This window comes from Alosa alosa, chromosome 10, assembly GCF_017589495.1.
Source record: "Alosa alosa isolate M-15738 ecotype Scorff River chromosome 10, AALO_Geno_1.1, whole genome shotgun sequence".
Lineage (NCBI taxonomy): Eukaryota > Metazoa > Chordata > Actinopteri > Clupeiformes > Clupeidae > Alosa > Alosa alosa.
Window position 1 is genome coordinate 22,648,182 of NC_063198.1, and position 24,772 is coordinate 22,672,953.

The 24,772-nt window shown below is 43.7% G+C and overlaps 1 protein-coding gene across 1 annotated transcript; it reads left to right on the forward strand.

Annotated features, from left to right (window-relative positions):
• Positions 1-15,107: 15,107 nt before the first annotated feature.
• LOC125302303 (potassium voltage-gated channel subfamily A member 3-like) lies at positions 15,108-23,889 on the forward strand. Its single transcript, XM_048255435.1, has 2 exons — positions 15,108-17,804; positions 23,487-23,889. Exon 1 carries the CDS (start codon positions 15,240-15,242, stop codon positions 16,782-16,784), a length of 1,545 nt encoding a protein of 514 aa, XP_048111392.1. The 5' UTR covers positions 15,108-15,239; the 3' UTR covers positions 16,785-17,804; positions 23,487-23,889.
• Positions 23,890-24,772: the final 883 nt, after the last annotated feature.

Below are 24,772 nucleotides of genomic sequence, written 5' to 3' on the forward strand. Positions count from 1 at the left end.
ACTAAGAGAGTGTGAATAGAGTAACAGTATTCACCAATTCCTCTTCAAGTGGCAATTCATTATACAATACAAAACATTTTACGATGAAACTATATTATATACATCACGCATGTTGAAATCATTTGAAAAAATATCCATTTTACTGTAACATTTATGCGATCTCAGCAGACAAAATAAGGCTACATTGTTCTGTATATTTGCTCCTGTTCAGATGGCTGGTTTGGTAGAGATGGGGAAACACTGGGTGGTGGTCAAATGAGGAGCAGTGGAGCATGCTGGGATGCATAATGAATGAGTGAATGAGGACAGGAGAAAGGAATCTATTTGGACGGGAGAGGAGAGAGGGAGGACAGGAGAGGAGAGAGGAAGGAAAGGAGGAGGAGAAGAGGAGAGGAGAGAGGGAAGAGCCCATCACCCACGCATGCACAAGGATTCCCCTGAATGGGGGAGAGGGAGGGAGGGAGACAGTATATCTGCTTAACTGCCCCTCTGTGCTTTACTGCGTGCACACACACACTCACACACATATATACACACACACAAACACACACCTCCCTCATTTCTATTCCCAGTCCCTACCCTCATATTAGCCATGCACCTTCTCTCTCCTCTCCTCCCCTCCCCTCTCCTTTCTCCCCCTCTTTTTCTTTAGCTTTATATTTCAGCACCTGAGGACATCCCTCCTGCATGTGTGTGTGTTTTGGGTGTGTGTGAATGTGTGTACATGTCTATGTGAGCCTGTGTGAATGTTGTCTCTGTGTGCATTTATTTGTGCATGTGGTGAGTGAGTGAGTGTGTGTGTGTGTGTGTGTGTGTGTGTGTGTGTGTGTGTGTGTGTGTGTGTGTGTGTGTGTGTGTGTATGCGTAGGCGTTTGGGATAGTTACAGCCAGGCAGGACTGTGATTGCATTATACACCATAACTGCCTTCGCATCACACACAGGTCCCCACCCAGCCACACACACACTACACACACACACACACACACACTCTCACACACACACAAACACACACACTAGCAGTCCCCATCCAGTGGAGAAAGGCACCTCACATGTGCTGCCTGGGCTGCAGGGCTTGCATGTAGAGGAGTCCACAATGTCTCTCTCAGGATCTCTGTCAGTCTCTGCTTCCGCCGGCGAACATAGAGGCACACAAGACCACATGGCTGTCTGCTGTTATGTGTCTCCTGATCCACTGGCTTTATATCTACATATCATTCTGACTTCTCTTTGGAGTATCAGGGGTCTCAAACACCCGGCCCGCGTCCGGCCCAATTCCGGCCCGCGACGTATGTCAAAATAATAATGTAATCCGGCCCTTGAGACTTTTTAATTGTGACAAACAGCGATACTGATTAAAATAGACGATAGTTCCAAGTACGGTGACAAATTTCATTTTTACTCTGCTCCACTATGTGCTAGACATCCAGAGCTTCATTCAAACCCAAAATCGCTGCGCAAAGTTTTCAGGAAATACTTGTATTACACGCAAGAAACACAAAGACGTGCATTTGTAATGACGCGGAAGCGATGCAGGCCATAGTGTTGCATACATTGAAGCAGAAATTAAGCAGAAATAGGCCTACACCAAATGTTGAAAAACGTTTACGTGGGATGAAGTCTTAAGTAGGCTATGTTATTCACCTATTCTAAATCTGAAGGAGAATATCCTTTTGGAGATTATGATCGATCGTCTATTGAATGGAGGTGCGTCTGCGTGTATACGACGGTGTCCACTAAGCATACCATGCTTATTTCGACCCTCTGCCCAACATAGCTTGGAGGTTGCAGTGGTAATCGTGATGATAGTGTCCGTAATGGACGTGGTACAGACAGCAGGGCTAGTAGAAATAGGGCTCTAAACTACAAAGTCACCCGCAATATGATGTGAACTTCTGGGTACTCAGATTACCCGCGATAGGAACTGATTTAACCAGAATACTTTATTGTAGGCCTGTGGTTTAGAAACCACATACATCTTAGGTGTTGGTACACATCTTAGGTGTTTTCCTGTTAATTTGTTATGTGGGTAAAATGAAAAAAGTAAAGCAAACCTGCTCAAATATGTTCATCCAGTATTTATTGAAAGGTGCATAATTTGAGGTGCTTGACATCCAGTGGCAAATTAGATGGGTAAATTTACCCCCTTCATAAACTTTTGTTTTACTCAAAGATTTTTACATTTACAGTAGGACTTTATCTCTGACCCAAGCCATGGCCTTTTGAAATTTTGATATAAAAATCCAATGGTGTTGCTTTCTTAACCCTGACGCCTATAGTTTGCCAGGTTTAAAAAGTTATGAGAGGAAAATATTTTTATTTGGTGTGAAACACACACATACCTGTTTGTTATGCTTTTCATTTGTTTTATAATTTGTATTAATATTTATTTTATCATTATTTTATTTATAAGCTAAGGTTGCTAGCACAGGTGTCTAAAACTAGATAAAAACACTTGCACTTTCTGTTTGCAGTTTTGTGTGGTATTTGAAAAAAAGAACATTGCATTTTCAGAAATAGCCGGCCCCTCCAATCAGATGACGTTGGCAGAATTGGCCCCCAGCTCATTTGAGTTTGAGACCCCTAGTCTATACCCATAGGAATACCCATACGAACCTTTGGCAAATTTGGAATTTGCTCCGTAGGTCTGTCTGGCCAAGAGGCCACTGAAGCCCATTTCCAATGTCCCTTGAACATGGGCACACAAATACAATCACTAATCCGGCATGGACGTGTATTTCTTTGGAATTGAATTAATGGACCAATTTCAGTTTAATTTCACTGTTAGTTATGCCCTTGCTGGAAGTCGCGAGTCAATGAACCAGTGGCGATTGCTGCTCTTTGGAACAGGGGAAGCTCTGATAAAAATGGTCAATTATTCAATTAACATTATTAAGGTGCTATATTGTTCTTTTGAGGGCAACAATTATCACAAAACCCAGAATAGGCCAAACAGTAGGCTATAGAGTTGACATGGCATAATGTAGCCTACATCCAGAGAATGTCTACACCGTTATATAGCGCGCTACCTAACTTAGCCTAAATATACAACTGAAACAAAAGAAAGTCACAAACTCTATAACTCCACATTACGGTTTATTTATATTTAGTATATATACTTTTTTGATCCTGTGAGGGAAATTTGGTCTCTGCATTTAACCCAATCGGTGAATTAGTGAAACACAAACAGCACACAGTGAACACACAGTGAGGTGAAGCACACACTAATCCCGGCGCAGTGAGCTGCCTGCTTCAACGGCGGCGCTCAGGGAGCAGTGAGGGGTTAGGTGCCTTACTCAAGGGCACTTCAGCCACAGCCCACTGGTCGGGGCTCGAACCGGCAACCCTCCGGTTACAAGTCCAGAGTGCTAACCAGTGGGCCCCTAATTACAGTATGCTATTTACAAAGACAAATAGAAACCGAGAGCTTGTCTTGCCTCTCGACTTCACCTGCCAACACTAACGTTAACGCATCCCTTGAACTTGAACAATTTCCTGTCAGATCGCGACATATGCTGTCAGATCGCGACATATGCTGTCAGTCAAAAAGACTCCAGCCTCTATGACGGTTCCTCTAATCATCATACAGAAGCTCGGCGTCCAGGCCATCCCACTGTCCCATTCACTCCCAGAGACGCCAGGCTTCCCTGGAAATGACGATTTTGTGGCGCTTGACCAATAAAGAGCTAGCTTTTCTGCACTGAGATCAGCCCACTCTGTAGTGCCATTGAAAGTCCAGTGAAGCCGAGCGTCTATGGGTTTTTTGCATGTTTTTTTGATGGATCGTGTCGTCACAGCAATGTATTACAGGTGCGAAATCACGATAAAAGACCGGCAAAACCTTATTGCTGAACAAACTAGCCATGAAGATGAAAATGTTTTCAGCATGTTCTAGTTGGAATAGTAGGCTAAAAGCTAATGTAGGCTAATAGTGTTATTTGATGCGATTTTCCGTGATATTTTAGAGGCTGAGCTTCCCTTGTAGTCTAGCAATCGCCTCTGCAATGAACCCTTTCCAGACACACTCTCAATCGAGAAAGGTCTGGTGTCAACGAGGCTCGCTACTGTATACTCTGGAGCTGAGCACCAAATTCAGATATATCTGGGGCATAACTCTAAGGAGCCACATACTTCAGTTTAGATATTTTTTGTAGTCATCAAGTGAATTGATGTGGGTCGCATATAGCAGCTAACTCTTGGCACAAGCTCAGATTTTGCACAGTTCATGTGAGATCCGCTGTACATCTTCTCAGAGGGAGTTCTCTAGATAAACAATTATTCAAGGTATACTATGTAGGTTTAGATATTTTTGGCGAGTGTAGAGCTCCCTCTAGATTGCGATGTATTTATATGTTACTCTGCTATTTTAAATAGCAAACTTCTAGCGACTTAGCCCCCCTGTACACAATGCAAATGCTTTTGTTGTGGAGGTGAAGGATTAACAACAGGCAAAAACTATCTCCAAAGAGCTACATCTACTGACAAGTTAATGTTTTACGATTCTCACGAGATTTGGCGGGGCGCCACTCTTCAAAGTTGCATGGCATGTTTTCTCGGTAGGGACTCGCTACGTCTATGCTGTATAGCTATGCTAGGTGAACGATTCGCCTATTACAAGTTCGTTTACCATCAAATTGGCTTCATTAAGGTGACAATATTGCATAGTGTGCCTTTAAAGACTCAATCTGGACCTGAACTTATTCCTGTTTTTATATAAGCCATTAAGTGAAATAAAAAAAGACTATAGATGGGGTCTCCAATAAAAAATGCAAAAGCATGGACAGCAAGGCATCACGTCTGCTCAGAATGCCAATAAAGAGAGTTTGTTCAGAAAACATGCTTTGAGCCAGAGCGTGAAACAGAAAATCAGCCTACCCAGGTTTGACCATGTTTGGTAATTTTACAGTAACACATTACAGTTTACCTCTGATGGCTTCACTATTGATTAAGTGCACATTGCATTCTTTACAGCCACTTGTTAAAAATACTGGGTGGGTGAGTGGTTGGGTGGGAGGGTCTGTGGTACTGTGATAAACAGAGTTAGTGCCCGTCGCGATGCAAGTGTTGGAAAGCGATTCCAATCATGAGTCACCAGAGTCTACTGTATTTACTTTGTGAATTAGTTTGGATATGTCCAGGCTACCAGACAACCAGCTCACTTATCAATGTGTTTACTTTACAATTAGTGATCATAATAAAATCTCTATTAAGAGTGACATATTGCAGTGACTGTATTCATTTTATCACCCTGTTGTTGTTGAGCTACAGGAAACAGTTGCAATGAAAAATACATTGACTTAGCATTATTAAGATTTAATGTTAAGTGCTATTGTTAACAAGAAACTATGTAAGCACACATTGAGACACACACACACACACACACACACACACACACACACAGTATTTAAATGAAGGGATAATTAATTAAGTGTGACCTCAGGCGTTTCTATCTTAGAGGCCATTTTGAAGGGCAATGTTGGGTAGTATGTTTGTAGACTAATGTTTCTTTGAGCGTCCTTCTACCACTGTCAGCAACTCCAGACATAGCAAAGTGGCACAGTGACAGCAGCAGCATCAGCAGTGGCAGCAGTAGCCACGAGTGAATGAATCAACAGTTAAGCAAGGTGGCATACCGGCCGCTGTCTCTGTTTCACAGACAGCCACAAATGGAGCTGCTGTACGCTGTACACATTACGGAGACGCATTGATGTGGGGCTCGACGCCGACACCCTTGTCACTGCCGCTCTCCGTTCGCTGAGGTCTGCCAGACTTACAGATGTGTCAGCCTCTACCAAGGGCCAGTCACAGTGGTGACGGATGGCCATATTATGACAAACATTTGGCCGTCCCATCTGCGGAACACTTCAGAGAAAGAGGCTCTGTCTCTCGGGCAGGTCCTGTGGATCTTAGGCAGGCCCACTTCCTGTTGGATAGGAAATAGATGGAAATTAGATTCCTGGGGCAGGATGTTTGGACCAGGAGTCCACATAAAACGTGCACATATTTTTGCGTGCAAATTACTTTTAGATTGTATAGATTTATACTTATTTATACTTATTTAAATCTAATGTATAGATTTATACTTATGAAAAGGGGGTATTTTGAAGTGTGTGGTGTGTCAGATGGAGCTGTTCTGTGATATCTGAAACAGGTGAGATGTAGGGACTGTGAGGTAATTGTGAATGTCGCTAAAACATGTGTAGCCATTTCTGGTTCCCCCACAGCCTCACCTTCGTGATGGACTGCCCACTTAGTCCCCCACCCACACACACACACATACACACACAGCTCCTCACTCCCCACCCCTGCAATAAGATAATAAGACAGAGAGGATTTATGTGTCTCTGCCCGTGACCTCTGCATTCGCCTCTATACAATGACTCATTTGGAGGTGCAAACACACACACACACAGACACAGAGAGAGAGAGAGAGAGAGAGAGAACCCACATCAAAGTGGAATCACCCCAGTGCCCATTCATCCCCAGGTAACAAACATTTACACACATGATATAGATCTAAGCCACACACACATACTTTACTCGTGCACAGGCATGCACAAACAAACACAATCACCTACAAAAGTGCACAAGCACACACACATGCACAGAGAGAGAGAGAGAGAAGCTCCTCTTCCAGCATGTAGTTTCCCAAGTAGGCCCATCCATTACATTGACAGTGTGTCATGAAGGTGGTACCCTGAGGGAGCACTAATCCAACAGACCCCCCCTCTTTCTCTCTCTCACACACACAGACACACACAGGTGTACAACACACTCAAAGAAAGACCAAACCATACACTACACACACACTACAAGCACAACAGCACAACCCCCCTCCTCCTCCAACACACACACACACACACACACACACACACACACACAATCTTCAGATCAACTGACCTTCTATTCCCTTTGGGCTCTTTTATCAAGTCCTCCCAGCCACCATCACCATGTCCCAAGATGCACTCATGTCACTATGACTGAACACACAAAACGTCTGCTCTTGCTCTTTTTCAGAGTGCGAATCACGCATAGTCTCTTTCCACAACATTAGCCTGTTGGTTTAAACAAACTAAACAGCACAATCTGCATTGCGGGTGCAGATTAAAATATTTGAAATTAACTTTGCACATGCAAACCTAGTCTATATTTGGTAACACTTTATAATAACTACACACAACTAATCATTTATTAAGCATTTGTAAAAAAATTGTAAATGGTTTGTTCATCATGTGTAAAGTATTGTTCCTACATTAATTATCATCAGTAAAGCATGTGTGCACACAGTTATAAATGGTTTGTTCATAGTACATCAGCTTTTATCTAAAATGTGTTTATACATTATTTTTAATACTTAATAAATTCAATAATAATTTGTTGATTAAGTATTTATATTACAGTTGTAACATTCACATGCACAAATGATTAGTTACGGTGTGGGTGCATTTTTTATAAACCACTTTCCAATTCTATAATTCATGATAGTTAATGATATTTTGAGAGCTTATCCAAAGTGAGGACTTTTTATGCCTTGCAACGCATTTACAAATGAGTTGTACAGGTTACATTTGCATTTAGCAGACACTTTTATCCAAAGCGACCTACACAAGTCAATTAAATTAAAGGCTGCAAGGGCGCAATGGTGAAAGCCAGGAGTTCAACCCTCGACTTTTCAGGCTACTGCATGCTAGCCCAGCTCCTTATCCGCTACACTACTTCTGCCCAGTATGATAATTTCATAAATATAATGTAGATAGGCATATTTACTACAAACAAACCATGTATAACTATGTGTACACATGCTTTACAGATGAGAATTCATTTAGTAATAATGCTTTACAAAAAATGTAATGTTACAAACATTTAATAACAATAGTTTACAAATGCTTAATAAATGCTTAACAGTGATGTAGTTGAATAATACAGTAACCTTTGCATGGTTTTAGGTGTTTTTATCCAGGTGGAGGTAGTGTAGTGGATAAAGAGCTGGGTTAGCATGCAGTAGCCTTGGGGGTTCAATTCCCGGATTCCACTGTTAAAACAAGTTTATTTATGGTTTGGTCCAACAAAGATAATTGTAACATAGCTCATAGCTAAAAGGCTCCTGGGTTGGGCTGTGCTAAAAATGTCCATTAGGCTGCTATTTCTAGCAGTGGATATGAAGGCTGCTATTACTAGCAGTGGATATGAATATGAAAACCATTGTATGAGTAGGCTATTATGATAGAAGATAGCCTAAATTTGTTATCAGCTATTAAGAGTAAGCTCTCAATCCACACAAAATGAGTAATGTAGTAGGGCTCAGGCATGGTTTGGCAAGTCGATTGCCAAGTGTGCTCTGGAAATTCACAATTTCGTCGCCGTTTAAAAAAAAAAACGACTTCATTTCAATTTCAAAAGAAATTTTTTTTTTTAAACGGCGACAAAATTGTGAATTTCCAGAGCACACTTGGCAATCGACTCCTACGGACTTTCCCCTTAAGATGGCAGCAAAGATGGCAACATTTCCGGAAAGGTACTGGCTTGATGAAATTCATTCTGGACTCTCTATCCGACCACATAAAGACCTCGGGATACTTCGGTTTGGCTTTAGGGACCCTCTACTCACTACCACGTAAGTGCAATGTTGTTTGGACCTGTAGAAGAAGTATAAAAATAGCGTTTTGTAGCGGCGAAATAATATGCCCTTCTCACTTCCACGCTAACGAGCTTTGACTAAAAACGGTAACATCGAACTTTCTCAAAACACATCCGAATGACATGATTTGGATGTCAACTCAACGTATGCACTCCCAATCATCCGTAAATCGATCTAAAGTGCATTTTACTCCGGATAATTCCTTTAAGGTAGAGATTTTTTCTTTGCTTTAAGCTCTGAACAATGTCCAAAACAAAATGTCAAAAGAAAAAAATAAAATAAAATAGATTGTAAACACCCAAATGATCTTACTGTAAAGAAACTAGCCATATGTAATTTATAGAATATTATTTTATATTTTTTAATTTCTAGTATTACCCCCTTCAAAAAAGGGAGAGGGGTGCCTTTTTCAGGTAAGAGCAATGACCCCTCAAAATGTCTGTGCACGTCCCTGTTTGCGATTGTGTGTTGGGGTGCAATATGGCCTTGATGGCAGACACTGTGATTTTGACCTGATTTTAGCCCAAAATCTAGCCTGGAGATTCCAGACCCTGGTAATCTAGAAAGATTAAGGGTCTGGCGACGAATAACATATGGCCCAACTTGAGGGGCGGCACCAAGCGTGCATTTGAAAATCTCACTGCACGCAAATTGGATAAGACTATACAACCAATGTTGATTCTGGACTTTGATGCAATTGGATAACACTACGACTCTCATCTGTTTAGCTCGCCTTTGGCCCGCCTATATCAGATACACCGAATGTGATTGGCTCCCCGAGATACAAGTGGCAAAAGTAACGTGCATCATTATGGTACTCATTGCCAGAGAGTCTCGCAGAGACAATTCAAATTGTGCTCTTGCGAGAACTCTGGATTTTCCAGGGTACCCAAAATCAGTTGGATCCGACAAACTTTTGAATAAGGTCTGTCCGATTTGTTGTGTAGTTTGAGGATCAACAGGCTTCATGGACAATGTACTTTTCAAAAAGTCGGTTGTGCTCTAAGGCAATAAACCGTTAGGCCCACTCAGTAATCCATCCCTGCTCATAAGTTTGCCTATTTAGAACTTTTGAACCATTTTGGAATTTCTGGTGTGTGATATTCCATATGAAGCCTTAATCGAGTTTTAAAAGCCCAAATATATACAAAGTGATTCCATGTCCCCTTGAAAAAAAGTATTTTGAGCATTTTCAAAATACAAAAATACAGTATTTTATTTTGATACATAATATGGGTACAGTATTTTGTAGTTTATTTTGATACATTTAAAGTATTTCTGACTAGCTTCTATAGTAACTTTCTGTAATCAATCAGTGCCAGTCTAAGGTGTTTTCTGTAGCTCCCAAGGTTAAGCTAGTGTGCTGGTTAATGATGGCCACTTTATGCGTAATTAACATATTGATGCTTCCTCCGATTCCTCCGCCGGGAGCTGCCCCAGATGGTGACGGATGGGTCAGGCCAACACCAAAGATCCTCAGAGAGAGGACCTTACAGACCAGTGGTCCCTTTCATCTGATACACAGCCTCAGTGCCCTGCCTCCTGCTTTTCTCTTGCTCTTTCTCTATGCTATCCATTATTTTCACATTTCTTTCACATCTCCTCTCTTATCCATCCATCTTTCATCCTGCCAACAGACGTTTTCTATTGGTCAGGCTGCTGGTCAAGGTCTCTCCTGTACAGAAGGAGATTTTTTTTGTGCTGCTCTGTTCAGAGAAAGGTTTTTTGAGGATTTGTTTATTGTATGTGCAGACGTCTGAGACAGTAGTTAATACTGTTTTGTTTGAAGACTTACTTCCTACCCTCCATGATTAGGTCCTTTTTTACAGTAAGTGGTTTAATTATATCACACCCATCTTCAACTGTAAATTGCTTTGCATTTATACTGGGAAATGGATGACTCATAAATGCCTTGAAAAATAAAAGTAAAAACCAAAAGGAACATAACTGAATACATGTGAAAAGCTTTTTCTGGTTCCCTTTACCTTGAATGGAACACAACATCCTATATGACGGTTGCTGTAAAGAACAGTTGCCTGAGAGACCTGTTTGACTCCCCTGACACAGTGGGTGTGACTGAAAGTGTCTGCAGGGGTTAGTGTATGTGTATGTATTAGTGTATGACTGTGTGTGTGTGTGTGTGTGTGTGTGTGTGTGTGTGTGTGTGTGTGTGTGGCAGGTTGCTGTAGCAGCAGCAGTGTTAAAGTTAGCGTTAGCAGCAGGAGCAGCGGCTGAGCATATTGCCATGGCATCAAGGCCTAATTAGTGCTGAGAAAAGGTTAACGGAGAAGGAGAGCTCACCCAGCCACATCCACCCACAGACTCTCCATTTCAAACTACACATTCTATACTGTACAGCACCACAGGCAAGCACAGCTCTGATCTAATTATGAGAGCGGAGAAAAGAATATAGGACACAAGAGAGCAGTGGAGAGGAAGGACGAAATCAAAGAGAAGAGTAAAAAGGGAATATTAAAGGTGTAATCTGTGATTTCTTCCTATATGTTTTGTCAAATTCAGTGAATTGCTCCTCTTGGCATGTTCAGTGTTTGTTATCAAAAAAACAAAACAAACAAAAGGAAATGGTAGTGCAGCACTACAGAGTCCTGGCTCTATAAATGAGACACAAACAAAACAAAACAAACAAAACAAAACAATTCCAGCCAATCAACAAACATGCCTCAGGAGCCCAGAAGGGAGGGCTGTAATTTGATTGGCTGTTGGGAGCAATGCCAACAACCTTTCATGAAACCAAATCACGAACTGTATCTTGAAGTGTTTAAAGACCACATATACACACACACTCCGCTCTGCCCTGTGGGAGTAAAGGTCTACTCTCAGCCATGTGGTTTATGAGGAAGACCAACACAACACTCGCCTGACCTTGACCCCAGCGAAGCCGATGTGGATACATAATGATTCCATCAGGACAGACCTGCTGCCAATAGCCATCTGATCGATGAGGCCCTGCCTTCTCTGGCCCTCTCATTGGCTGCATTGATTCATTTCAGCAGGAACTGACAGTGAGCTGTCCATTGCGCGAGAGAGAATGAGAGTGAAATAGAGAGGGTATGCATGTGTGTGCGTATATGTGTGTGAGAGAGAGAGATGCGGGACAGAGATAGAAAGAAAGAGATGCTTCTCCATTAATCCAATCCCACTCTGAGTCTTTTATCGGAGTCTAGACCAAAGAAAGCAAGGGGACACAGGGGTCCGACCCCACGTATATGGAGGAGAAAGTTAGATGGATGGACAGGCTTCAAGAGGAAGATAGCCACATGCAGACATTATATTTTACATGCAGACTAGTACATGCAGACTGGATTTCTACCCAGTAATTATGTGTGGAGCCCTGTGGCTGTAGACGGGGGGCACTCTGCTGGTGGGTGCAGCAAATGATTAGCAAGGCTGATTGTGCCGGCTTGGTTGAGCACCCACATCCACTTCCCAGTGGTGCTTTTCAAATAGGAAGGTAGTAGAGATTGAAAAAAGGCCTACCTCAATGCTACAGAGAGTCCATTTATACATTAGTCTCTCTCTCTCTCTCTCTCTCTCTCTCTCTCTCTCTTTTCTCTCTCTCTGTTTATGTTGTGGTTGTTCCTCACAAAGCTCATGCACTGTATTGTGCTGTCTTTTTCCCCCTTGCTTTTTGTTGTTGTTGTTATTATTATTATTATTTTCCTCACCTTACACTGCTTATTGATGTATTGTCTACAGGTAGTGCTGTGTTTTAATTTCCCATGGGGTCACACAACTGTATGCTCAACCCTCCTCAGAAAGCACACGAGGGGGGGGGGGGTGGGTGCTTAAATTAAATTCTAATTATCTATTTATGCCTGTGTATAGTATTGGGGGAGGTGTGACAGCTCAGGCCATTAATATCCAATCCCACTCCAGCCCTGTCTTTGGTCAGAGATCCATCACCTGTGCTACTTGTCTTTGACAGCAGCTGCCAAATGACCAATTTATTTTCCAGTCACCCCCCTCAGTGTTCATGTGGCGATACTCCCATTTGGCAGTTCTGCACACACATACATTTGCTTGCACTCATACATGCGCATACCAACATACAAGCAGTATATGCTGTATACACAAATGTCCCTCCCCCATGTATGTAACATCACACACACACACACACACACACACACACACAGCACACACACAGCACACACACAGACACACAGACACACAAACACACACAGGCATACACACAAACACACACACACACACACACACACACACACACCCCTTTACCATGTGAAAGATTGCCAAACATGTGTGTTCATGGCATGTGCTGGGGAGGCTTTGTTGTGGGCGGCTCTCCTCCAGGGAGACAGGCTTGACCTGATCTGTGGTTGCCTAAGAGAGAGGGAGAGAGAGGAGGAGGAAGAGGAGGAGAAGGGGAGCCTGTTTACTGCTATATTCAATAACACAGCATAACAAACAAACAGCAAAACTGTTTCCGCTTTGTGTTTGTGATTTGGAGAAGAACAAGTTCATCCCTCTCATGTATGCAAGCACACTATAGACACACACACACACACCTTCACTCACAGATACACAAAATATGGCACTGAAGATTGACCAATGCCATACTTCACAAGGCAAAGTTTAACATTTAACACAAAACTACATACTTAATTTGTGTATGTACTGCATGTGTCTCTGTGTCTGTCTAACTATGTTTGTTTTTTTACTCTTTTGATCCCGTGAGAGAAATTTGGTCTCTGCATTTATCCCAATCCGTGAATTAGTGAAACACAAACAGCACACAGTGTACACACAGTGAGGTGAAGCACACACTAATCCCGGCGCAGTGCGCTGCCTGCATCGGGGAGCAGTGAGGGGCCTTGCTCAAGGCCACTTCAGCCGTGCCTACTGGTCGGGGTTCGAACCAGCAACCCTCCGGTTACAGGTCCGAAGTGCTAATCAGTAGGCCACGGCTGCCCCATGAGAATGTTGTCCTCACACATACTGTATGTGTGGTGAGTGTGTGTATGTGTATGTGTGTGTGTAAGTGTGTGGTCAGAGAACAAGAGAGAGAGAGAAAATGAGAGAGGAGAGAGAATGAGAAAATGTATAGAATCTAGTGTGTGATGACAAGGTCAGGAGAAAGGGTGAGCCAACAGAGAGAAAGTGAGTGAGCCAGCACCTTAGTGGCCTTGAGGTGTGAATAGAGAGAAGGGCTGCTGGAAGAGAAAAGAGGGAGGGAGTGTCATCTCTGCTATTCAGTGTTCCTCTGCTCCCGTCCATTCATCATGCTCCATAACGGATCTAGTATGTCTCACTCATAGCTCTTTTATTTCCTCTTGCTCATACTGCAATTCTCTTCAGAAACATCCATTATTTCCCTAAGTGGGAGAAACACAAGCTGTCCATGGATTAGGCAAGTTTGATTAAGCATTGCCTAACGCTGCCGTCAAATTCAACCATTTATTAATTTGTGTTGAGTTGTCAACTGCTTTGTCAAAGCAGAAGGCAGAGTCACAATAGAGACAGCATGCAGGGCGGAGGATGTGTGGGAAGATTTTGAAAGTTGAGAGCGCTATTGAAGCGACGAGGTCACTGTAGCTGTCATTGTTTACCTCTTCAGTTGTGTTAGTGCTACAACAGAGATGGTCTAGACATCAATTTTTAATTGTTTGAGATTATGCTGCGCATAATTCTGCAGACAATTCCATCAATATAGGTTTGGCTCACAGTGAAAAAAAAAAAACAGCTTCAAGTTATTGTTGATGTTATTGATAGTGGACTGCTGTCAGGTTACACCAAAATTAATTTACATGAATATAAAAGGTAACAATGACAGAGAAAAGGAAGTATACATCAGACAATAGTCCCTACAGTGCAATAGCGTTCAATCTTAAAGCGTTCCAGGGAGTTCGTTTCAGTACCATGGACAGCACCCACACTATAGCGACCCCAATAGACACTTACTGCTATCAATGCGCGAAATAAATAACAGCATCAGTCTGTTTCCAAACGATCAAACCCTGGCAATTCATTTCACTCTGATCAGCTGATCGCGTTTTAGCCCCTGGCACGCCATCCTCTGTCTCTAATAGCCCTGTTGAAAGTTGTATTATCCGCACGTCACGTCCATGCACTAATACACAACAAACATCCCTGTCTTTTTCTTTTCACCATACAAACACGTGCTCACCCTACCACCCTTTCTTTTCACCATACAAACTACACCCTGTTATTTGTAGTTAGCTATTTTTTTCGGATTTGAGAGGACTTTCTCACATGTTGCAATCAGCTTTCACCCTGTTGCGCACAAGAAAGAGCAACCATTTCGGCGATTTTATGTACATCCCTGTGTTTGTGTTTAAAATATATTTTCCGGGTGACATAAACAGCGAGCATCTGGGGTCGCTGTTTATGTCAACTTAGGTTTCAATTGGGCGAACGGTGTAAGTGTGTCAGACATATGCGTACCGTGGGCGGGAATAGACGTGTGTTTATAAACCACAGCGCGCGCTCCATGGGGTGGCAGCAAACGGAGAGGAGACAGGGGAAGAAAGCACGCGCTGGCTTTGGTTCACCGAAGGCTGGGTGGGGGAGCCGTGGAGCCCTCTGCCTTCGCGCGCGCACACCTGTATGGATGACCACTTTAACCTCATCGACTCGCCCTCCGTGAGGCACCGAGGCAACGGCGAGGAGCACAGCTACGGGGAGAGGGACAAAGCCATCATGACAGTTGTTGCTTGTGACAGCATGCTGGAGGAAACGACCGCGCTCCCCTCTCACCTGCCCGTGGATCGATATGAACACCAGCACGAGTGTTGTGAGCGGGTGGTCATCAACATTTCGGGCTTGCGCTTTGAAACGCAGCTCAAAACTTTTAACCAGTTTCCGGATACATTACTTGGGGACCCAAAGAAAAGGATGCGTTACTTTGATCCCCTGAGAAACGAATATTTCTTTGACAGAAATCGACCCAGCTTCGATGCCATTTTGTACTACTATCAGTCGGGCGGGCGCATTCGCAGACCCGTGAATGTGCCCATAGATGTTTTCTCTGAGGAAATCAGATTTTATCAACTTGGCGAGGAAGCCATGGAGAAATTTCGAGAGGACGAGGGCTTCATAAAGGAAGAGGAGCGCCCCTTGCCAGATCATGAATTCCAAAGGCAGGTCTGGCTTTTGTTTGAGTACCCCGAGAGCTCAGGTCCAGCGAGGGGCATTGCCATCGTGTCAGTGCTAGTCATCCTCATCTCAATCGTCATATTTTGTCTAGAGACTTTGCCTGAATTTCGGGACGACAGAGACCCAGTCACAGTGGCTCCAACAATAAACGGAACTGGCCCATATGTCCGGAGTCCCTTCACAGACCCTTTCTTTGTTATAGAAACACTTTGTATAATTTGGTTCTCTTTCGAACTATTGGTCAGATTCTTTGCCTGTCCCAGCAAAACCACTTTCTCCAAAAACATCATGAACATCATAGACATTGTGGCCATCATCCCATACTTCATCACTCTGGGGACGGAGCTCGCTCAGAGGCAAGGCAATGGGCAGCAAGCCATGTCGCTCGCAATTCTCAGGGTGATTAGGCTCGTGCGAGTTTTTCGTATCTTTAAGCTCTCTCGTCACTCCAAGGGCCTTCAGATTTTAGGCCAGACTCTAAAAGCCAGCATGAGAGAGCTGGGACTGTTAATATTCTTCCTTTTCATTGGAGTTATTTTGTTCTCCAGCGCGGTATACTTCGCGGAGGCAGACGACCCTACCTCGAGTTTCAGTAGTATTCCAGATGCGTTCTGGTGGGCTGTAGTAACCATGACTACGGTCGGATATGGGGACATGCATCCAGTAACGATTGGAGGCAAAATAGTGGGCTCTTTGTGTGCCATCGCCGGAGTGCTCACCATTGCGCTCCCCGTGCCCGTCATAGTGTCCAATTTCAACTACTTTTACCACCGCGAGACAGACGGAGAGGAGCACGCTCAGTACCTTCACGTTGGCAGCTGCCAGCACCTCTCTTCTACCGAGGAGCTCAAACGGACGCGCAGTACATCCTCCCTCAGCAAGTCGGAGTATATGGTGATAGAGGAGGGGATCAATAATGCATTCAAACAGCCAAACTTTACCAACCAGAACAATCAAAACTGTGTGAATATCAAAAAGATTTTCACCGACGTCTAACGCCGACCAGTTCGTTGTTAGTGAATATATATATATATCAGGTCAACGTTTGAAATTATGTATAAGCTTAAATCGATGGTATAACCACCGTGATGTGCAGGTGCAGATTTTCCATATAGCCTACTGTACGTTAGAGGGTTCGTGTTTCTGAATCACAAACAAACGGACTCGCCTTAGGGTTCCACACGGTGCCAACATGTCCAGTAGTTCAGTACAGACCCAACGTGTTGCTTTAATTTCGATCACTGGAAGGGGTCCTAATGTCAAACATGATTGTGCTCATTTTGTAATGGCGTTAAGTAAATGTCTATGTTTGCTTTCGGTGTTTCATATATGATTATAGCCTATATATACACATATACTCGCTGTGAGAGGTTTTAATGTGATATTATCGGTATATATCCAGAATTTTGAAAACAAAAAAACAACAACCACAAGTGTCGACGTAAACGTGATGAAACGATTGTTATCGAAAGCAATGTTAGGTAGTGATGGTCCTGTCTTTTGTTATTACTGTGGAATCACACTCAATTCAAGTAGGAGTTTGGAACGGATATAACTATGCTGCCATAACACTATATAAACTTGATTTATAAGTGAAATATTCTACATATAATGTTTAACTTATAACTTTATGAAACAATATATCTAAACAAACATACAGTATATACCGATGAAATAATGAGCAGGCTAACCGTAAGAGATTGTCACTGTTGAATGCACTTGGCAGCACGCTTTGTTTGCGATTTGATGTATGGCAACTGTTGTAGACACTGAAACTGGCATCACAACACGTGCTAGTCGAAGGAGGGTGGACAAAGTAAACATGTTTCCTGCTAAACGTGGCACCGACCAGCTTCTCTCAGGAGGACTTCACTGGATTCGATGGAAAAGACTGTTGGACGTCTCTCATCTGCGGAGCAATGAAAAAAAAAAAGAGATCACAGAGGACCGCCCTCCGAGTCGACGCCCCTGAGCCCGCCTTGTGATGCAGTCTCCATAGCGACTTCAGTTTCCTGGGTAACCCCCCATCTATGTTACCATGGTATCCGTCCTTCGTTTCCACAGTAACCCTCCAGATGGTTCACAAGCCTGACTAGCAAAATAGAACGCATTCTAAGGCTGTGTAAGAAAGAGAGGAGAAAGAAAAAAATATCCTAGTAAACACTCCTCACGAACCAAAAATAGATTTGGCTGCATCCCCATGGCACACAGTGGCACAAGCTGTGATATAGGCTACATCATTAGAGCAGCACATACAGTATGCACATATATCAAAAGTGTACATCAAGAAAACCTAGCAGGACAAGCTGTCCTAATTAGGTTAAGTACATGGTCTGTGTATGAATAAAATAGGAGCGTTCATTCAGAACAAGAATGAAAGCTGTGTGGAGAGAAAACTTTCATTCACCACCTGAGATTAATTCAGGTAGACTTTAAATTTGCATCATATTTATAATAGACCAAAAAACAGTTAGGCTATGAAGTAATTATAATGTTTCACAATGATCGAATACTTTATGTATCTTTGTTCTAGATGATTTACATTGCACATTTGCTTTCATTCACCAGAGCATGAGAAATCTTTGTTGTTTTGTGTTTTGTATCAGACTATATTATACCATGAGCCAATTTTGCAACAGTGCCTCTTTTCAATAACTGACATCTATGCAGTGATAACCATCTATTCCTCAAATGGGAAATCCTGCCTAAATCTTTCAGCATTGAGCCCATTCCAGAGTGAATTTGCCTCATTTCGCTGGCGTGACGTCAGGCCTGGATATTAGTTTGAATGCCCCTTGGCCTTTTTGTTGAGGTAATCTTGTGGCGACGTCTCACAGGGACACGAGACTCCCAAAGCCTATTTAAGCATCTTAAAATACACATGTCTGCCTGTGCCCAGTCTCATTTTTTTGTCCCACTCAATGATTGTTTATCATGTGCAAGTCCTATTATATTATAAAGACTGAAGGAACAGCAGCCATGTATGGTATAGCATTTAGATTAAACAGTTTCAGCTGTTTGTGTGTTGTGTAAGGTCAGCAGCTCTCACCAGATCTAAGTCACAGGCCCCTTAGCTGGTGGTGGTGAATCAGTAAACATGACATGCAGGTCCTGGGCTCGACTCCCTCTCCTAAGAGGCACCGTAGCACCGTGGCCCACGTTAGCAGTGAGGGATTTGTACCCGCCAAGTCCAATCGCAGGAGGTTGCCTGGCACGATCAGCGTGATGTTCGGTTGGCCGGTTCGATCGGGTACCACAAGGCTCCCTGGCCACCCAGGAGCATCCAAGCTGTCAGTCAGCGGGCCGGTCGTCCCTGTCCAGGACACATTGGATATTCCTGGCATGGCAGAGTTTTACGACCCAATAAGCCTACAGTGCCAAGCTATTATTTTTTTCCACAAATCAAACTTGAAGCTCTGTCACAGTCAGTTTGGAAGCAACAGTCATGGACTATAAACAGTTGTCAAATATTATAGACATAATTTCAACAATCAGTCAGTGCGGAAAAACACTGAAGCTATCTGTCACTATCACACGCTACTGGAGCAGACAGAGGTGTTGTGTGAGACAAACATTGCTCAGTGCTGCCCTCAAGTGATTAGTGAGGTCGCTGCAGGTAGGACACGCTGGCGGGACATTTTCCACAACACACCACTCTGAGGGATCAATAGGTGCACCTGTGCCTACCCAAGAGCTCCATCCCAACTGTCCCATGTGTGTGTTATCTTATGAATGCACCTTCACACACACTGCAGCTGGGTCCTAGTTACGCTGTGTGTGGCGTCCAGATGTTTTGGATAATCAGTATTTAACCTGGTAGAGGGGGGCAAATCATGGATTCTGTTCTCACAGAGGATGCATACAATATTGTATTATGTATTTCCAGTAGCTTTGTGCCTATCGTGGATTCTATTCCCAGAGAGGATACAAATTTAGTACTGTTTTTTATTTGGCCTTGCAATGTTGCTTTCGATGAGAGCGTATACTGAACACAACCATATAGATCAAATGAATTGATATTATTTAGAAGAGAAGGCCTGGCATGGGGGCTGGAATCTGCATCTCATAGTCGGAACAGTCCGCTGTGGGAACGCTAACTGACAGGCAGCGAATTCAAGGCGTTGTTTGGTTTCACAAGGCTCACTCACGTGGGTGTCGGTTGCCGTAGCGCTTTGTCTCGTCTCCAGTGTTGATGACAGAGGTAGCTGTCTGGAGGACTCGTCTTTGACGGGTCTGTGAACACGAGGCGACAGCTGATGATGGCGTAGATGGTGTAGATGCCCCCTACCCGTCTCTATAGTTCTCAGCTCACCTTCATTGCTACTGTCTACTGTCTGGGCTTTGTTTGTGTCTGTTGCTTCAACCACTTCTCTGACTCACTTTGTTGTTGTTGTTTATTTGTTTGTTTGTTTGTTTGTTTTCGTGCTTGTTTGCCTCTGTAGGATGCAAGGTTACATCGAGGCTCCGAACACAAGGCTCTCTGGAGAAGGCCAATCAAAATGTTTCCTTTGTTATTATTATTCCTATTATATGTACAGTATGCTCCATTAGGGATACAGGGAATTACATACCTTGATAGAGTATACTGCAGGTGTACCTATTTGTACCTAGGTGTACTTAAATCAAAGTCCTTTTAGGCAAGTCCCTCCACTCGGCGGCCATATAGCAACGCTTTTTGGGCACTCATCGGGCATCCTATTCAGCAGAAATGCCGAGGAAGGGGTGGGATATGTGTAGACAACGGCCATATTGGCATTACAAACTAACCCCATGCATTTCTATGGAGGATTTTTTGAGTGCTGTGTCTCCTCATTAGAAAGTCTCTGCTTAAATGGTGCAACACATTTGTAATGGTGTTTATTGATGAGCTGACGTTTCTGTCAGTCAGACCTTTATCAGAGTTTATGCTTTATTATCATGTTGTTTGAAATGAGGACAACAGACAAGTCTCACCTGAAATTACCTGAGATTTTTCAAATATTGAAAATAGTTGCTAAATAAAGCCGTCCAGCGTCTGTATGAGTACACTGTCATCGTCTGAGGGGTGTGGGAAATGGAGGGATCATGGGAAGGGTCACTGAGGGGGTTCTGAAAGAGCAGAAACACACATAAGGAGGGGGCAGTTCAGGTTGTGTTAGATCAGGTCGGGTTTGGCCGTCCAGACCTGAAGGAATAAGGAATCTTTCTCCAACATGCCAACATACTTTTAAGAGCCCAAACCTGGTTTAAGGGCATACTCACACTGGGCACGGATCACTTGTACCATGCTGGAGTATGGTCCTCTCCCATTCTTGGTCCGCAATCACACTGCATACTATCAAACTGTACTCAGGCACGGTTGAGCTGCTGTGCTCTAGAATCTTTGCATAGGCGCAATTATAAGCCCAACCGTACCGTGCCTGAGTCCACCTCCTCAAGCAGACCCAGGCACGGATAAGCGTACTGTGCCCTGGTATGGTACGGAACGATCACACTGGTCAAACAAACCAGACATTGGGGGTGAAACATACTCGGGTGTGGTACAGATGGCATAGTGTGAGTACGCACTTCAAGGAGTTACCAGGGAATCTGTTCTTGGGTTCAAACAAGCACCTTGCGAGAAAGTTCATTATAAAAGGAGCGGTATAAGAATTGAAAATGCACTTGAGTTGAAGATTTGACATTTGATATGACATCTACAGCAGTGCTTATTATTGTGATTTTATCCCACCTCGGCTCCTGCCTGGCCTGCTCACCCTGTGCTCAGCTCATAGATCACTCCCTTGACTCATGCCCTTGTCAGGCTGCAGGCTTTCTTTGACTGCAGCTCCAAACAGGTGAACATGGCAAACTATAAACAGTGTCCTAATGGTTTAGGTGATTGACCTATGTCACAACAACTCTTCAACTTTGACTTACTCCATGGCCTCTTCTATGCAGTGGAAACACTGGTATTACATGTAGCAGTTTGAGTGAGAGAAAAGAGCCAAGTACTGCTGTCCATTTGTTAATGTGTGTGAACTGCTTTAGCTCTCCCCCTGCTCGGTTTTGAGTTGTGAATGACATACACACACACACACACACACACACACACACACACACACACACACACACACACACACACACACACACACACACAAGTCTCCATGCTGTTTATGTTGATGCCGTGAGCTGGAGGTTATTGGGGCGAGTGATTTCAGTTTGCCTAAACAACCTTGATGTGATGCTTCCCTTTATCACTGGGTCAGCAGAGGCTATGGCTGCTTTCCCCACTCCAGTGTGTGTGTGTGTGTGTGTGTGTGTGTGTACTCCACTCCAGCACTGGCCCATGTGCTTCCTCCACAGTCCACACAGGGGTGGTAATGCCTTAAACGCACGCACCCCCCCCCCCGCTCATCCCCTCACCTGTCCAATCACAGTAGATTTTAAAGGAGAATCAGTCCAATCACAGTAGATTTTAAAGGAGAATCAGTCCAATCAGTGTGGATTTTAAAGGAGAATCAGTCCAATCAGTGTAGATTTTAAAGGAGAAATCCTGCAATTTTTCACATAGATCTCTGTTTGTCACCGAGTACTGTTGGTATGGAAAAAATGAAAGCAATCGGTTTTACTTATCTCGAGTTGCTAATTTCAAGAGCTTAAGCAACCAGGCAGCTACAGCGCTACACTCTGGGGGCTTGAACATGGGGGCTCACAGACATGCCCCCAGAGTGTAGCGCTGTAGCTGCCTTTAAGGGCTTGTTTGTTTACAGTAATGCATTCTCCAAAGGTGTCCAGGTGTGCTGTGTTGCGTTGTGCTGCGCTGTGCTGTGTGTCTGTGTGTGTGTGTGAGAAAGAGAGAAAGAGAGACAGACATAGAGAGAGAGAGAGAGAGAGAGAGAGAGAGAGAGAGAGAGAGAGAGAGAGAGAGAGAGAGTATGTGCATCTTATATTTTGGGCTAATTATTCCTAAGCAGTTGTGGTTGACTTGTTAATGTTGTGAGGTCAAAGAATAATTTGGGGTGTTGAAGGAAAACCCCAAAGCCAAAATTAAAAAATTGTGTTCACTGCTTTTGATGCAAGAATCCTCTTTCAACAGTACCCCCACAGGTCATATGCAGTATACAGTATGGTGAGATCTGGCTAGAGTTGTATGACTTAGTTTGATATATCTAATTAAGGGCATGTGGTCCTTTTTGGTCCTGTGGGTGTTTGATAATTATAGTAATGTGAGATGGCAGTTTCTAAAGTGTTCAGTTGAGTGACAATGTTTAGAAGTTTGAAGGTTAGTCGAAGGTTTTGAGATTTTTTTTTAACTTGAGTTCTTGGGTCCGAATTTATATGATGGGCAAAATGCAGATGAATTTTTAAAATGCAAATGAAAGTTAATACCAGGAGCAACATCTTAAAGCACAAACATGGGCGGATATGCAAAATGCTCTCTCACACCAGATAGATGTAGTCCATGTGCGAGATTTGCTTATTTGTACATTGCAACTGTCAGGGTGTGTGTGATGTATTTGGTGCTGTGAGGAAAACATAGCTGTTTTTGTGCACGTTGTAAATGCCTGAATGAAGATGGGAGTCATTGCAGTGATAGTCAAGGACCTGGTGTATCAGTATCTGTTGCTCTGAGGTCCTGAAGCTGAGGATGTTCTTCATAATCCCCTCTGGCACCTTTTATTTTAAGCTGCTTCTCTGACCCCTTCTCCCCCCTTCTCTTTTTCTGTTCCTCTCCAGGATGACAGCCTTCACACGAGAGAGAGAGAGAGAGAGAGAGAGAGAGAGAGAGAAAGAGAAACGAAGGAGGAACATGTCCAAGAGCCAGCCAGCTGTCCTCCGTCGTGACATACTGTAGCGCCTTCCTGACGGATCCTGACGGTTCTGTGACCGTCTTCCATATGGCCCGTTTGGACCGGGTGAGAGGGCATGGCGGGCGGGCGGCCTGAGTTCGCCCAGGGTGGCCTGGTGAAGGAGGCCCAGAAATAGCATCTGTCACCAGGGGACGCGACTTGACTCCGCCTCGCCTCGCCTCGGCCTCGTGGTGATCTCTCTCTCTCTCTCTCTCTCTCTCTCTCTCTCTCTCTCTCTCTCTCTCTCTCTCTCTCTCTCTCTCTCTGCAGCCTGTCATCACCACAGCGGCCTGACTGCAGAGGGGTGGTGGGGTGGGGGCTGGAGAGGGAGGGAGGGTGAGAGAGGAGGGGTGGACAGAGTAGAGAGGAGACAAGAGGAGAGGGATGGGAGAGTATGGGAGAGAGCAAGCCAAGGAGGGATGGAGAGAGAGAGAGGAGAGCAGTTGCAGAGGAGAGGGAAAAACTGAAGAGGTGTGAAATTAGGGTTAGAGTTAGAATCAGAATCAGAATCAGCTTTATTGGCCAGGTTTGCGTAAACAAACAAGGAATTTGACTCACGTTAATCTCTGCTCTCAAAGTACAACACTCACTCAACACTCAGATGAAAGGTGTGAAATTAGGGTTAGAATCAGAATCAGAATCACAACACTCACTCAACACTCAGATGAAAGGTGTGAAATTAGGGTTAGAATCAGAATCAGAATCAGAATCAAGAATCAGAATCAGAATCACAACACTCACTCAACACTCAGATGAAAGGTGTGAAATTAGGGTTAGAATCAGAATCAGAATCAGAATCAGAATCAGAATCAGAATCAAGAATCAGAATCAGAATCACAACACTCACTCAACACTCAGATAAAAGATGTGAGGATGAGGAGAAGAAGGCGAAAGAGAGCAGAGGAGAAAGGGAGACGGGTGGAGAAGAGGGGGGTTGGAGACAAGATGACTAGAGATGAGGAGAGAAGAGAGGGGGATAGAGACACTGGTTTTTGTTTTCGTGCCTGATTTTTTTTTCTTCCTCCACCTGTATTCACAGTGTGTGGTGCCAAATATGTGCACATAAAAATGACATCAATTTCAAGCCTTCCCCGCAGTCTGACGTCTGCTTCTTCCTGTGTGTGTGTTCATGGGTCTCAGGGTGGGTGTCTGTGCCACGAGCAACAGATAGAG